This window comes from Monodelphis domestica, chromosome 1 (assembly GCF_027887165.1).
Source record: "Monodelphis domestica isolate mMonDom1 chromosome 1, mMonDom1.pri, whole genome shotgun sequence".
Lineage (NCBI taxonomy): Eukaryota > Metazoa > Chordata > Mammalia > Didelphimorphia > Didelphidae > Monodelphis > Monodelphis domestica.
The window spans coordinates 192,310,460-192,327,880 of record NC_077227.1 but is presented as its reverse complement, the minus strand read 5'-3'; the positions used below and the strand labels follow the sequence as shown (position 1 = coordinate 192,327,880).

General features: G+C 36.4%; 1 protein-coding gene across 3 annotated transcripts in view; it reads left to right on the top strand.

Annotated features, from left to right (window-relative positions):
• The window catches only part of RYR3 (ryanodine receptor 3), a 793,997-nt gene that overhangs the window by 632,328 nt on the left and 144,248 nt on the right, over positions 1–17,421 (top strand). For all 3 annotated transcript variants that reach the window (XM_056810219.1, XM_056810218.1, XM_056810220.1), the window contains 5 exons: positions 7,614–7,703; positions 8,686–8,832; positions 12,240–12,302; positions 14,526–14,601; positions 14,716–14,839. In XM_056810219.1, coding sequence (XP_056666197.1) covers positions 7,614–7,703; positions 8,686–8,832; positions 12,240–12,302; positions 14,526–14,601; positions 14,716–14,839 — 500 coding nt within the window. The remainder of the gene's footprint in view (positions 1–7,613; positions 7,704–8,685; positions 8,833–12,239; positions 12,303–14,525; positions 14,602–14,715; positions 14,840–17,421) is intronic.

Below are 17,421 nucleotides of genomic sequence, written 5' to 3'. Positions count from 1 at the left end.
GACAATGAACAGTAAGATGTCAGGATCTGAAAATAAAAAGTTGTATCATCTGATTCCTGTGCCCCAACCCTCCCCCCCCCCACTGTAAACCTTTATAATATTTAGGTAGTTCCTTGGGCTCCCCCCTAAGGGGAAGTAGCACCCTGGGTTGTTTGGAGACAAGCTCCACTCTAGGTATACTGCTGTAAGTTTATTTGGTATGAGTTGCCAGGGGCCTGATTTATATTCCTAGAATTATTATGTCCTGAAAGTACAATTCCTGAAATCACCATTATAATTATTATTCCTATAATTGTTTCTTTGATGATTTTTCCAGTGGATATTGTTTTTCATTGTCTGGAACAAATTCCTACATTTCATCATTATGTGGCCCTTCTTCTGACAGAAGCATCAGGTAGGGGACTGATAAATTCTTGGAGAGGGACAAGTGCCATTGGTTAAGCATCATACCCTTTGTCTTATTTTTCAAACCTATCCTTTAAAGGGTTGATTTCTTTTTGCAAGGTTTCTATAATATCATTAGTCTCTTCCTGTTTTTCTTTTTGACCTTTAAAGACATAATCAGAAGTTTTCCTCAACTCTTCAAGGTCCATCTGAGGCCACCATGGGCTATGCATTTTGAAATAATCCTGGGATATCCTGCAAAAGTTGTTGACAAACTGTCAGTATCACTTTATTTGCTTAACATCTTTGTCTTTAGAAATATCAAGGTCTAGGTAACAACCCCCAAGCTCAATGAGCTTATTCATGAATTGTGAGGGGGTCTCATCATCAGATTGTTTAAGGCTTTCAAATTTGGTCTATGCTTCCATATTTTTGGAGCATTCTCTCATTGCTGTTATAATGACCTCCCTACAACGATTCAATTGCAAATGGTCCTGAGCTGGCCAGTGTGCTGCATTATGCCCCCAAACATTGGTAACATGGGAGATAGTCTGCCCTTTGATCTGCTGGGATTGTATCCCAAAGAGATCATAAGGGAAAAGACATGTACAAGAATATTCATAGCCATGCTGTTTGTAGTGGCAAAAAAAAATGGAAAATGAGAGGATGCCCTCCAATTGGGGAATGGCTGAACAAACTGTGGTATATACTAGTGATAGAATACTATTGTGCTCAAAGGAATAATAAACTGGAGGAGTTCCGTGTGAACTGGAAAGACCTCCAGGAATTGATGCAGAGTGAAAGGAGCAGAACCAAGAGAACATTGTACACAGAGACTGATACATTGTGGTAAAATTAAATGTGATGGACTTCTCTACTAATAGCAATGCAATGATCCAGAACAATTGGGAAGAATATATGAGAAATAATGCTATCCACATCCAGAGGAAGAACTATGGGAAAAGAAACAGAAGAAAAACAACTGCTTGATCACATGGGTCAGGGGGACTATGACTAGGAAAGTAGACTCTAAATTTTGGAGTCTTTTAAAGTCTAAAAGATCACCCTTGTGCAAATATTAATAATATGGAAATGGATCTTGATCATTGACACATGTTAAACCCAGTGGAATTTCACATCAGATACGGATGGGGGTGGAGTGAGGGGAGGAAAAAAACATGAGTCTTGTAATCATGGGAAAATATTCTAAATCATCTAATTAAATAAATTTTAAAAGAAAAAAATAAATAATTATTAAAATTATTTTTAATTTCTCAGCAATAAATAATTATTTAAATTAATTTTAATTTTTATCAAAAATAAATAATTATCTAAATTATTTAAATTTTCTCACCAATAAATAATTGTTTAAAAAACATGGGACATGATCTTATTTTTCTCAAATTCTGTTAGAAAAGCATTGAGCAAATTCTCAAAATCCTTATAGGATGGATAATATAGATAAAAAATATTGGCCATCTTCTTGGTCACAACTATAGGTTCGCATTCAAAATGAGATATATCACATTTCAATTCTCTAATTTCTTGAGGAGTAAAGGGAATATGGTGTCTTGGGGTTACCACATCCCCATTGTGTCCTATTTCAGGTACTTACCCCAAAGGGGGAAAAATCTTCATTGGAATAATTCTATGGCTGAGGTTCCTTAGAAGTTGCCTTTGGGGATACCGAGGCAACATGGCTAGAAACAGGTTCAGTAGGAGGACAAGATTTCCTCAGGACTGGAACTGGTCGTGGGGTAGGAGAAGATATAGGAGAGGATGGGGGGTCATAAGAAGAATCAGGGGAGGCAAGATTATCCAGGAGTTTCAGAGCATGAGACAGATGTTCCAGAGTATGAGAGAGAAAGGTCTATACTTGATATAAAGTAGAGGGGTGTCTAGTCTCCATTTTGGGAGAAATAGGATTGTCTTCTCTTAGTGGTTCAGGAACAGGCTTGCAAAATTCAGACTTTTTTGTATGGGATCATCATTTTTCATTAGATCATGTAAGTAGTGTTTGAAATTTTCCAATTGCATTTTCCTGTTGGGTTACATTTCTGCTTTAATCTCTCATGTAGTAGTATTTTTTATGTTAACATTGAAGATCAGAAAAACAAAATGTCCTAGGATTATAAGGAGAAGGAGGTAATGGTAATCCTGGATATTAAAGATCCCTAATTGGGCAAAAAACAAACTTTCATGCAAAGTAACATTTATGCTACTTAGCATTTTGATTTAAAAAAACATATTTTATTTATTTTTTAATTATTATTATTACAAGCAGTGGAGGTAGAATAAGATGAGGGATATTCAGATTATTTTTTATTTTTATGATTTTGTTGGATTTTTATTTGTAAAAAATAAAGAAAAGGAAAAAATATTTATTTATTCATGTGTTGCTGCCCTCTGGTGGCTGCAAACAACCACTGTAGCTAAGCAGGAAAAGGGAAGGAAGAAAAAATAGAAAAAAAATTAGTGCTCAACATTGACCTCTAGTGGCCAAGAGGCAGAATTACAACAGGGAGGGGTTAGGGGTATGTTTAGGGGTGGGTTGCAGAGTAAGGGGTGGGTTTAGGGCCTCCAGAAACCAAAATGGAGTATATTACTAAAAAAATCAGGTGGGGTCTAGGGTCACAGTTTTTTCCCCAATGGCAAAAGGGCTTCAGAGGAAAGATGGAAGTAAAGCAGGGCAGGTAGAGGACTGGGAGGAGGCTGGGGTGGGTAAAAGAGTGCTAGAACTTCCTCCCCCCCCCAGCCAAAGCAAAGAGCCTAACTAAGGCTAGGAGGCAACTAGCTGTCCAGAGGGGAAAGAAACTTCCCTTCTGTGCTGGCTGGGACTGGGGGAGGGAGCGTATATTCACCAACTGGCACTGAGGTAGGTGAGGCAAAAAGAAAGCAGTAAAATGCAGTAGGACTGGCAGGAGAAGCAATAGCTTCAGCTGGTGCCAGGCTGAGGTGTTCTGGCTGTGCAAGCTAGCAGTGGCTTGAAACATAGGGGCAGGGGCAAGTCCACAGGTAGGAGTAGCTCTTGGCTCCAAACCAGTAGCAGTTTTTAAACTTCAGGGCTTTGGGCAAACTGCAGGACTTGAATGCCAATCTCCAACAGCTAATAGCTGTCCCTGGCAGTGAGTGGGGAAACGAGCTACAGCTGGGGTGGCTCCAGCAGTAGCCAGGGTTTGAAAACTCCCAGCAGAGGAGTCCTTAAAAAGTTCTCAGTTCAGTTCCCTTCATAAGTCACCAAATGAAAAGATTACAATTAATATATAATAATCCAAGTATTATATTTAATACTATTTATTAAAATCAACTTAGATCAAAGGGAAAGTCAAAGCCAAAGAAACTGAGCCAGCTACTCCCTTCTTCCACACTGGTCCTGCCAGAGAGAAAACTAGTGTGGTCAAAACCAAAACTAAAAACCTCAGTCCATGTAAAATGATTCACAACAGGAAAGGGGAAAGGGAATTATGGGAAATGTAGCTTGGGGAACACATTCTAAATAACACAATATGAAAAAGTGTTCTAAATCTCTCTTGATTAGGGAAATGCATATTAAAACAACTCTGAGGTATCAACTCACCCTATCAGTATGGCCAATATGATAGTAAAGGAAAATGATAAATGTTGGAGGGGATATGGCAAAATTGGGACAATAATACATTGCTAGTGGAATTGTGAACTGATCTACCATTCTGGATGTCAATTTGGAATTATGCCCAAAGGGCTATGAAAGAAGACATACCTTTTGACCCAGTAATAATACCTCTACTGGGTCTGTCTCCCAAAGAGATTTTTTTTTAAATGGGAAGACCTGTTTGTACAAAAATATGTATAGCCACTCTCTTTGTAGTGGCAAAGAATTAGAAACTAAAGAGATGTCCCTAATTTGGGGGATGGCTGAACAAATTGTGGTATAGAATGGTGATGAAATAGTATTATGCTATTAGGAATGATGAACAGGATGATTTCAGAAAGAGTTGGAAAGATCTATGTGAACTGATGCAGAGTGAAATAACCAGAACCAGGAGAACATTATAAATAGTAACTGCAATTTTGTGGAGCTACCAAATGTGATAGACTTTGCTACTAACAGCAATAAAATGGTCCAGGACAATTCTGAGAACTTATGAAAAAAAATGCTTTTCACCTCCAGAGAAAGAACTGTTGGAGTAGAAATGCAAATTAAAACATATGATTTATCACTTGTTTATTTGTGTATATGTTTGGGGGGTTTGTTTCTATAAGATTATTCACTTACAAAAATGAATAATTTGGAAATATATTTTGCATGATAATCCATTTATAACCCAGATTGAATTGCTTGTCAGTTCTGGGAGTGGGGAGGGGAAAAGAGAGGGAAACAATATGGATCATATAACTTTGGAAAATTTATGTGGAGATTTGTTATCAAAATGAAAAAAAATTTTGAAAAATTTTTTAATTAGTTAATTTAGAACATTATTACTTGGTTACAAGAATTAAATTCTTTGCCTCCCTTCCCGTAGCTGACGAGCAATTCCACGGGGTTCAAAATAAAAAATTTAATAAAGAAAAAAAAACATTGCAAGCCTCAGTTACTGGGAGGCTGGTGGTACCCCCTGACAATATTGTTCAAGGATGACAGAGATGTTCAAGGAAAATTAGAGAGGGGATTGAGTTCTGCTTTAATCATGATGAGTTTGAGATGTTAAAAAAGCAATTGTTGATGCAAGAATAGATTTCAGAATAAAGGTAGTTCTGGGTATCATCTGGTTAAAGATCATAAATTAATCCATAGGTTTTCATGCGATCACATAGAGATCACATAGAGAAAGAAGAGAAAAGAGTCTAGCACACAGCTTTTAGGGATACCAAGTTAACAGAAACAACACAAATGAAAAAACAACAAAAATACTTAGAAAGAATGGTCAGAGAGCATACTCAGAAGAAAGCAGTGTCACAAAAACTTATTGAGAGAATATCTAGAAGGTCATCTGTGTCTTCTGCTAAAGAAAGATCAAGAAGCATCATGGTTGCCCAAAAGGCCATTAAATAAGGCAGTTCAGAGAATACTGATAACTTCAGAAAGGGAGCAGTTTTAGTTTTTGAGGATTTAGAAGAGAATTAGAGGATTAGAGATGAAAATACCTACTGTAGTTGACTTTCTCAAGGAGTTTACTGACTAAGGGGGAAAGAGATACAGGAAAATACCCTACAGCCATTGTAGTGTCAAATAAGTTTTTATAAGGATTACAAAAACATGGATGTTTGTAGACAACAGGGAAGCAGCCAGGAGACAGGTTGAAATTAAGGGTAGACAAAAGTAGGGAGGAAAGTGGAGTCAATTTATTATAGCATTCCAGAAGGGATGCATGCAATCAAGGATGCTTGTAGAGAGGCAGTGGTTGGAGAGAAGTCCATTGGGCAGACATGATATTAGATTGTGCAGGTAATCCCTTGAGTTTGACAACATGGTGGCAAATAGACTTTGTCCTACAAGGCCCCACAAGGATTTTCTCATGCAGGTAGCAACAGGTAGAGGAATCGAAGTATGATCAAGAGGCCAGGAGGCCTTGCTCTCCTTAAAGAAAGCGCTTTGGGAGAGGAAATGAAATAGATCTTTTCTCCAAAAGATATTAAAGCACTGGAAATGGTTCCAAGGTAAGCCCCATTTGAATCAGGAGATGGACAACAAATCTTTATATTCTTTTCAAAAGAAAGGTCTAAGAGGAAGTCACTGGGTACATGGATAAAAATGTTCTTGTTTTCTATTTCAGTATTAGGTGTAATTATTGGATTTTGCATTTAGTGAAGATTTTTAACTGTCAAAGTCCTCGATGTGGTCTCTTCAGATTTTCATAGCTCCTCATTTTAATCTTTTAATCTATTCTAGGTTTAGGAATGAAGTCAAGTTTTTTGTTTGTTTGTTTGTTTTTTTGTTGTTGTTGCCATGCACAAGTGATAAATTGTTTAACTTGGAGCTAAAGCTGTCACTAACAAAAGCAATTTGAAGCCCTCTCCTATAACCAATATAATTTGTTTCCAATTTTGTCATAATACAGCAACAATACAGAATGAAAGTAATCTAGTCTCCAGTCCATCTTTGTTGACTCATGTGCTTATTTTAGTAGTCAACATAATTTCCACTAAAGTATTTCCAGCAAATGAGATAATTGGTATTTCTGATGTGATCATAGGTCTTACCTTTTTATTGTACCAAAATACAAAGGAATATCACTTTTTCTGCCATTTTCAATGTTAAGGTGTTCCAAGTTGTTTAATGCAGGGCCTATCTACGAGTCTTTGTTGCCCCTATTTCTTAAATTATAGGGGAAATTTCCTTGTATTTGCTAGTGTATTAACCCAAACAGAACCTAGTCACTCAGTGTTCCAAGATTCCTACCAAGCTTTCAAAATTATCATAGAAATTTAAAGACACTAGAATTGCCTGCTATACTTTATCCTGATTAACATTACCTTATCTTTCCTTTGATCCTTCTTGTGCTCCTTTCTTGAGTATGAATGGTGGATTGTTCTTTAGTGGAGTTACCATCTAATTAGACCCTAAAGCTATCATTGACCATACAAATCATCCTCACACTGGTTAGTAGGTAGCTACCCCTGAAGTGTCTAACAAATGTTTAGACTTTGGAGGCAGGTAGTGTGCTGGAACATATTAAGGATTGAAAAACCAGTTCTTAAAGCTTAGAATGCCACTTTACATGTTGATGTGCTGGGTGAACAAAGTCATCAGTAACATGTCTATCTTCAGCATTTTCTAGGTCAAGAAATTAACTAATAATCAGTAAGAAAATTTAAATTAAGCATCCTGCCATGTGGCAATATATTTTAAGAAAAAGGCTGGAATTATCTTAAACTTAGATTACTCCAGTTTTGCTGAAGTAGCCAATCCATCATGGCATATGGCCACTGAGAAACTGCTCAAATCTTAGTATATCTTTCAAACTTTTGGGAAGCATTGTATAGGCCCTTTGTTTCTGGTTTAAATGGACCTTGAATGCTAGTATGTATCTAAAGAAGATAACCAATTATAACAGGAATGAAAGGAAACAGAATTTATAATTCAAAAGGTAGTCTGAAGGTTTAAGCATTGAGAAAAGAATATTCAGGAGATTTGTAGACATTTTGCATAAACTTTTCTTTTTAACTAACTCATTTGTATAACCATCAATTGGAGTGTCTAATACCTAAGAAATGCTATTCAAACTAAAAAAAAACCTTTTCTCTGACAGAGTCAGAATGGATGGAAATATGGTATCTCTCTGGATGAAAATGTGAAGACACATCCATTAATAAGGCCTTTTAAAACATTAACTGAAAAGGTAAGAATCCATGGAATTACTAAGAGAAAGATGTCTCTATACATGTTTTTCCATTGTAGAGAAGTTTCATCAGGCAGCCATAAGAGGGCCTACAAAGGATTCACCCAAAATTTGGAGATTTTTTTGGTCACAAAATAAATTCTTAATATTTCTTATAATCAACTTTGCTTGCTCTGTCCTACATATGTGCAAGATATAATTCCTAGCTTACAGAGAAGAGTATTTTTGCTTTTATAAAAACTTTTGCAAAAAAAATACAAATTATTCTAATAAGCATGGGAGGGGCTGTTACAAAGGGTAAGGAGATAAACCTTAAGGGAAATCAGGAAGCTGCTCAATCCTTCTCAAGTAAAAATGATTTCTGAAGACACAGAGGGCAAGGAAGGGGAAAACAAGAAAAGTTTTCACTAGTATGAAAAAGGATGTTCTCAAAAATATTTATATGAAAATTATGTAGATATTGTGTTACCTAATTCCTTTATGAATCTGGGCTATTTTCTCAGTAAGCTACCTTGATCCATTCATAGAATGTATATAGTCTAGTTTCACAAAGCTAGGAAGTGTCTGAGGCAAGATTTGAACCTAGGGTCCTCTTGAATCCAGGCCTGGTACTCTATCCACTGTGCTACCAAGTTGTCCCCCATGTATTATTTTCTTATGTGCCCTTTTTCATTCCCCTCTCCTTCCTCACAAAACTCTAAATACATTTGAATGACATGATGTATTTAAATGAAGGGTAACAGATCTGGTTGAGATTTTGAATTTTAAAGTCTTTTATTTAGGGGATTTGCTTTAGCCTCCAAGATTGCTATCTCATCCACTAATAATTCATGCCATTATTTAAATGAATAATATTTAATATTTAAATAAAATAATTTAATTTCAATTAATACATACCATACCATATACATCACTATGGGATTGAAAGGTTTGCCAAAGTAGCTATATTTTACAAGTGAGTTTTACCTGAATTTTTTTCTAGGAAAAGGAAATTTATCGCTGGCCTGCCAGAGAGTCTCTGAAAACCATGCTAGCAGTGGGTTGGACAGTAGAGAGAACCAGAGAAAGTGAAGCCATCATACAACAGCGGGAAAATGAGAAGCTTCGCAGCATTTCGCAAACCAGCCAAGTAAGACAGGACTACTTAAAGCCAGACTCATTAAACCTATGGGGAAATGGAGTCCATGAAGTTTTATTGGATGAGATTTTCCTTAAAATTAGCCCTGAGTGAATGAGTCTGATTGTCACATAAGTAAACAAAAATCCTTATTATGCAATCTTTATGTTAGTAACTATCTAGTGACACAACAGGCCCAGGTAGAATTTGAGAAAGGTCTTTATGCTCTTTGCTTATCAGGAAACCTGGGATCACATATTGTGAGGGTTAAAATTAATATAAAATAACTCAAGTATTATATTTATAAGATTTATTAAAATCAAAACTAGAGTTAAAAGGACACTAACTCAAGCCACAGTCTCAATAAAGAAGAAGAGGGAGGAGTCCCAGAAAGTTATAGATCAGGGGCATCTGGGTAGCTAAGTGGATTGAGAGCCAGGCCTAGAGATGGGAGGTACTAGGTTCAAATCTGTCCTCGGACACTTCCAAGCTGTGTGACCCTGGGCAAGTCACTTGACCCCCATTGCTTAGCCCTTACCACTCTTCTGCTTTGGAGCCAATACACAGTATAGACTCCAAGACAGAAGGTAAGGGTTTTAAAAAAAAAGAAAGTTATAAACCATAACATAAAGATGCAAGTAAGCAAAGGGGAAAAGATGCTGGGAAATACAAAAGGAGTTCTGGGGAACATAGTCCTATGGTTAAAGATTTCCACTTATACATTCCCCCCACCCCGTGATCCTATTGGGGGACCATTCTCTCCAAAGGCATCATTTAAAGCATAACTAACTTACAAATTACAATCATTTGTAGATAAAAGGAAAAGAGAACAAAATCAAAGATTGCTACATTGACAACAACAACAACAAAAAAAAACAATTAGGGGGCAGTCCTTTGGCAAAGGGTATAAAATAATAATAATTATACATTACTCCCCAGGTCCCCTGCCATGTGTAGGCTAATTTTTGCCTAAGGAAAGAACATTTCAGTTTTTTGCCATCTGCCCTGACTCCTAGCTTCTTGGTGGCAGCAATCAGCAACAGTGGTAGGGGTCGGGGTCCAATTGGAGGCCAATTTTAGGAACAGAGCCAAAGATCAGGAGGAGGATTTCTGGGAGCCAGAGGCTGGGACTGGAGCCAGGCCAGATGAGCAATTGGGGTTGGGGACTGGAGGAATCAGTCTCAGCAATGCCAGAATCAGCAGGGAGCAACTGAAGAACATGGACTCAAGTAGATGGAAAGTTCAACTTCTCTTGCAGTTTGAGAGGGTGGGTCGGTGGGGTGGGTGAAAAGCCTTGGCAGGAGAAATGTGGCTTAAAAAAGATTATCTAGGCTATCTTGAAAAAAAATTGGGAGTTTTTTTTCCCATCCCTTCTGGTCACCAACTGTAAAATTTAAAATTAAATCTCAAATAGTAAAAATATTATATTTTAGGAGGTTTATTAAATGGTCATTAGAAATCAAGAAATAAAGAGGATACACAATAAAAACCATGTCCCCCTGGCTGATTAACCATTTCAAAATCCTCACCTTACCACCATCACTGCTGATTGATGCATGATGCCAAAAGAGAGGAGGAACAGGACTAACCCTTGGATATTTATTCCCTGTCTACAGGAAGTACATAATGACAGGAAGCCGATGGACTCTCAGGAAATATAGTTCCCCTTTAGGGTAACAGATTTTTCTATTATACAGTTCCTCATGCACACACTGGGCAGAATTTCCATTCTGCATGTGGAAAATATTTAGGATTTTCAAAACTTTATCAAAATATTCCAGTTTGGTCTGGAATTCAAGCAGCCTAGCTTATTGCTGTATATTCGTAAGAAGAAGTAAATAAAGTGAGAAATCTCCAATGAAAATAAAAACTGCCAATAAAATAATTAAACAGAGCCAGTGTGAGCTTGACACCTCTTCTAATTCAAACTGTTGTTTTAGAGTTTCAAACATGCTTCCTAATAGCATTATTTTTTTTAAAAATGGCAAATAGATTTTATTTATTGGGTAAATAAAAAGGGCAAAACTTAGAGGGAGAACAATAGCATATTTGCATATGAAGGACTGGCTTTTAAAAACCCAAAAACTCTGACTCCAAATTCACTGAGTTCTGTCTATGTGCCTTCCCTGTGAAAAAAACCTTCAGTTGCAGCCTTCAATAGGAGCCCAAAGTCAGCTTTTTTTTTTTTTAATCTACTTGAATAACAGAAGGGGGTGGAGCTGAATAGCATGTTTTTTCTTCTCCTCGGCTGAAAAATGGCTAAGAAAGCTTGGAAACTCGTGTAGGGTGGGGGGAAAAGGGATTGGGGGTGGAAGGTTTTTTTATACATCACCCTCTGTGGAAAAAAAGTGACTTGGAATGGCAGGCTCTCATGGCAGTTCTGGTTGCGGCAAAAGGAGGGCTGCAGGCTGGGTTGCAGGAGAAAGTGAGGTTGCAAAATTTTTCTATTCTCTAAAAATTTTTGAGAATTCTGTCCTTCATGGTTGCCAAATTGTGGGAGTTAAAATTAATATACAATAGCTCAACTATTATATTTATAAGATTTATTCAAATAAAAATTGTAGTTAAAAGGATGCTAACTAACTCAAGCCATGGTCTCAATAAAGAAGAGGAAGAGGGAGGAGTCCCAGAAAGTTATAAACCATAACATAAAGACACATGTAAACAAAGGGAAAAGGACACTGGGAAATACAAAAGGAATTCTGGAGAATGTAGTCATGGGATTCAAGATTTCCACTTATACAGTATGCATCACAATCCTTAATAGTCCAAGGCAGATTCCTTGCTTATGGGTAATGTTCAGAATATTAGTTCATAATATTCCAAAATGAAGTTTTATTTTTAAATGTGTAAACAAAATAAAAAATTTTAAATTAACAATTATCAGTCTTAAAGTACCTGTAAATCTGCAAAGTCACTAGTAGTCCTGAGAATTCCCTTGGTAAATTAAAGCCTCACCCTGCCCCACAAGTCCTATTAGTACCACCTCCTCTACACCTCTTAAAAGGAGTATAGATAACCTCTCCCTCTGCCTTTGCCTCTTCTCACTCTTCCTCCTCTTTCTTTATTCATCCTACAACTCCTCATGATTCTATAGCCCAAACACTGGATTTCCCAATTCCTCAGACCATCCAGGGCCATTCTTTATAAAATGCTCATGTCTGGATTCCAAATGAAAACAACAAATATTCCTTGGTCATCCTCACCATCTTCTTTTCCCTCATTTGGTTCATTTGCTACCAGACTCACTCACTCTTTGTACCTCCCTTGGGTCAACTACTCTTCATTTTCCCCAGTTATACAAAATAAGAAAGAGAGAAAACTTGGTACTATACTAGCTACAAATAGTAGAAGCTGGGAATATCAATAAAAATGAAGGAAATGATGTCAGATCAAGTAAATTTACTTACTTTTTCTAGGGCAACAGCTACAATCCAGCTCCACTTGACCTCTCAAATGTTGTGCTTTCTAGAGAAGTCCAGGTTAGTGCTAATGTTTTCACTATACATATTCTTTAAATCAGTTTAATTTACCTTTGATGATGTTTCTTAGTATTAAGATTACATCCTAAGTACAGATTATTAGCACAAGAAAAACCTTTAAAATCATCCAGCTCAGCTCCCTTATTTTACAAGTAATAAAACTGAAGCCCAGAAAGATAAAATGATTTGTCTTCTATTATGGAACTAGTCAATGGTTGAGTTAGGACTACTAACCAGACTTCTTGATACCCATTTTATTGGTCTGTTACATACACTGCAAGATAATTATGAAGGTTTCCTACCCTTGAAGGTTGAAGAAAAAAAAATTGATGTCACAAATGAACAGTCTTTCAAGGCTTTGTATTTTATTGATATTAATATATTGGAAATTAAAACTGCTAAATGCTTAAAATATTTATTCATTTTAAAATAATAATAAATCCATTACATTGTATAAGATTAACATGGTTAAAAGAAAATTCTATTTTCCAAATCAAAAAATTAGTGAGAAAAGTGGTATTGTTTTATATATAAAAGCAAATCATTTTTATGCCTGGTTTAATAGAAGACAGCTATATTCTCATATCTGGTTCTGGATTCAGTCTGTTGTGAAATGCTATTTTGGTTGAAGTATATGAAACAAACCTAGGATCACATAGATGTATAGTTGGAAAAAGGAGGAGTACTTTAATAGGCAAATAATATCTTAGTATTGTTATGAAAATAGTTTAACCTCACAGACCTCCTGAAAAAAAAAATCTCAATGACCACGGCCAACCAGAACATGCTTTGGAAATTGCTAGCCTAAAAGATCTAGAGAGTTAGGAATATATCTCATTGTGTAAAGACATAGGAAAAGTGTTTTCATATAGTTCAGGGCTTAAAATTTCTCTTGATATCTTTAATACTATGCGACAATTCATTACAAGATGGGCTGTGGATTCAGTCCAGCCTGATACAGCATGGTAGAAAGTAATGAACAGAAAAGTATAGTGCTGAAGTGATCAACAAAAACAACTAGCAATTAATCCATGAAGCTCCATTATTTGACTATAGAAGTTCTTCAATTGTCTATGTAAGTGAACTTCATTCATTCACATACTATTGGCTTCAGTAACAAATACAACCAAAACCCGCCTCTTTAGGCTCATTGAAGCATTGCTTTAGAGCTTGAAAGAGATTTCTGAGATCATCTAATTCTCCCCTCATCCGTTTTACAAATGAGGAAGCTAAAGTTTACAATGATTCACCCAAGGTCATACAGATAGTTGTGAATACTCTATCCCATGAGTCCAAATTGAGCTTTCTTTTCCACTATATGCACCTTACTTCCATTTTGCAAAATCAATTGTCTTTTATACCAATTAGGTATTCACCATGGCTCCTTACAAATGTCTCTGACATTTCATATCAGCATAGAGGAGTATAAAACGCAGAGGGAGAGAATGAAACAACTTCTAGAATATCTCTAATAACTCCTATTTCTTTATCCTATTTCCTTTCCAGCCTCTGCTTTTCACTCCCTTGACATTTGCAGGCTCTGGCAACAAGACCAGTGGTACTCCATTTCAGTTTAGTCACCAGTTTTTAGATATTTGCAAGACATTCAAAAGGCACATTCCTTTAAATAATCATATGACATTTATGTGAATGAATTTTATTAGCAAAGTTTTATGTATGCCAATTTCTCACCAATATATGTTCCATTTGTTTCCTTACTTTGATGACTGGAGATCCATGGTCTATTTTCCTAATGACTATATCAGTGTAAATTTATGTTCCTCCTATACTCATAACCTAAAAAAACAGCAAACCAGAAAATATAAGTAACTGAATTTCTCATTCCCAGTCTGTTTACCACATCAACAGGAATAGAAAAAAAAGACTGACCGCTTCAGGAATTTTCTCAGCCCTGAGATTCTAAAATTCTGTTGCAAAATGGCATACTATCGATTCGTAGCTTCATGCTGAAATGTTTATTTTTCATATATCACTCTAACAGACTAAGTTGAAAAACAGAAAGAATTAGATATTTTTGTGAGACTGTATAACTAATGAGGTAAAGAAGCTTAGAATAAATAATGATAGGAAACACCCAGCAATGAGCCAAAAGCTTTCATTAACACTTCTTTCGTAAGCCATCCAAAAATAGCCTCTCCCTGATAGGCTCATTTTTCTTTCTGCACCAACCTATTCACATTCTCAATGTTTTTCTCTTGGCAGGGAATGGTGGAGGTTGTAGCTGAGAATTATCACAATATCTGGGCCAAAAAGAAAAAGATGGAACTGGAAAGCAAAGGTAAGGCAGTTTATAGAGTATTAAGAGGAAATAACATTGGGCATCAGATGTGTTACTTACAGGAAATGAAAGGGAAGAAGCAAAATGCATTATAGATCTCTTAATTTGTCATAGGTGGAGGTAGTCACCCACTCTTAGTACCATATGACACCTTGACAGCCAAGGAGAAGTTCAGGGACCGAGAAAAATCCCAGGAGCTATTTAAATTCCTCCAAGTTAATGGTATTGTTGTATCTAGGTAAGTAATTTCCCCAAAATGTTCCCTCTGTCTATCTCCTGTCTTCAGTTACCTTGGTTTGTCACTGTCCTAATCTCTGGCTAATATTTATGAGAAATCAAATAGTCAAGTATTTTGGAATTGAAAAATATTTATTTTGAAAAAAGGAGTTAATATTAAATTGAGTAACTTGAGGTAGAAAATGGAACCCAGGAGGAAAAATCAAACAATCTCAGAAGTAGAAGGGGCTTCAGAAATCACCTAATCCAACTGATATCTGAACAAGAATCTCCATTCCAGAGTGCTTAAAAAATACTCATTCAGTCTTTGCTTGAAGACACCTTCAGTAAGGAGAGTTCCATCTTCCAAACTATTCACAGTTACACTTTTAGATAGCTCTAATGACTAGGAAGTCATGGGATGTGGGGGAGGGTCCCTTATACCCTTCCTAATCATGTCATTGCAACTTCCCCATTGTTACCACTTCCATTCCTGTGACCAACCTTGGTCTGACCCATCTTCTAGGTGAATAGAATTCCTTCAAGACCCCATATTGGGTCCCCCACCCATCCCTCCACCACATCTTATCTTCTGCAAACTAAGCATCTCTATTTCTTCAGCCTACATTGCAAAGCACTTGGCTCATCTAATCCTCACATCATTGCTTGAGTAGATTGATGCTATTATTATCCCTATTTTACAAATTAGGAAGCTGAAGCTAAGAGAAATTAAATGATAAACTCAGTGTCACAAAGCTAATTAAAGTCAAAGGCAGTATTCAAACCTTGGTTTTCTTGACTCCAAGTCCAGTGCTTTATTCACTTCACCAAGCTGCCCTGTTGGATTTATTGGATTTAGTCAGTGGAGTCCCATCCCAGGTTTGCTAGCCACATCTGCATAGGCTTGGGTCAGTTATGAAAAATGAGGTGATTAGATAGCCTGCCTTATCTTTCCCAGCTCTAAATCTATGATCCTATAATCTCAAAGCCCTTCACCATCCTGAATACTCTACAGTTTGTCAGTGTCTTTCCTAAACATGCTGCCAAGAACTGAGTACATTATTCCAGATTGTTCTGACCAAGGCCAGGTAGAGGGATAGTACTTTCTCTCTTGATTTTGTACTCTGTGCCTTTCTTAATGTAACCTACAATTGTATTATAATTTTTTGGCTGCCATATCATTAGATTACTACATTTTCTTACTAAGAGTATACCTCAAACCCCTCTCTCTCTTTCAGAAAAACTACAATCTATCTATATCATGTCTACTATCTCTTTTTCTTATGAAGCTGATATTTTTAACCTATCATTAAACTTAACATCCATGTCAGATTTCATCTCTTTCAGGTTAAGCCTAATATTGTGGCTTCTCAGAATCATTTTTGGATTCTGACTGTCATTCAGTGTGTTAGCTTTCCTTCCCAGTTTTGTGCCATTTACAAATTTAATAAGCATGCCTTGTATGCCTTTATACAGTCACTGATGAAATAACACAGGGATAAGTGTAGATCTCTGGAGCATTCCATCTAACCTACTTCTGTCATTTCCATAATTTGAAAGATATTGTCAGATGCTTCCTGAAAATATAAGTAAAGTAAAAGATGCTGTGATATCTAAAAAAAGATCTCAGAAGTCATGAGAATTGGGATATCACCTTTTTTTGGAGCCTTTTGTAAAAGACTTACTTTCTAAACCTGAAGAAAATATTGTCCACCTTATTGTAAATAATTGACTTATCTAGAGATTCCTCTCTGTAGGGGTCTTTCTGCTATTTGTAGTAAACTGTTGTTTCAAAGTATTTGGCTGAGGAGACAGCTGGTTAACTCAGTGGATTGAGAATCAGGGCTAGAGACAGGAGGTCTTGGGTTCAAATATGGTTTCAGACAGTTCTTTAGCTGTGGGACCCTGGGCAAGTCACTTAACCCCCATTGCCTAGCCCTTACCACTCTTCTACCTTAAAACCAATACACAGCATTGATTCTAAGATGGAAAGTAAGGATTAGAAAGAAAAAGTAGTTAACTGTCTCTAGAAAATATGTTTCCATTCTCATTTTTTTCTCACCAGCTGAAGCTGTTTTTAATCTCTGTATAACTAGTATTAATTAAATATAATTCTTATGCCTAGATTTGTGGGAGAAGAATTAATATGCTAAAGTTATAAGGAATAATTCCCATTCATGCATCCCTGTTCTCTATCTCTATCTTGGCCTGTTTCCTTCCCACCAGGATTTTGAGAAAGCATTCAGTAATGCCTGAAATGCTAGTTTCAGGTTTTCAGCTAAGAAACCACTTTACATATAAAAATGAATATGAAAAATTTAGCATTCTTAAACTCTCAACATTTTTTCATGATATTTATCTTAGGTTACAGCTATCCTTACATCTATATTTTTCATATCATTTTCCCAGCTTTTAATTTTCTGTATGCATATGCTTCTTGAGAAGCAGTGATTCACTAGAAAAGTGTGGTGGCCTTGGAATAGAAAAATCTGAGTTCAAATCCTGCTTCTGAACATTTTTGCTGTGTGACAGTAGGGAAATCATTTAAAATGTCTGATCCTCAGTTTTCTCATATGTAAAATGGGGATGGCATCATTAATATGT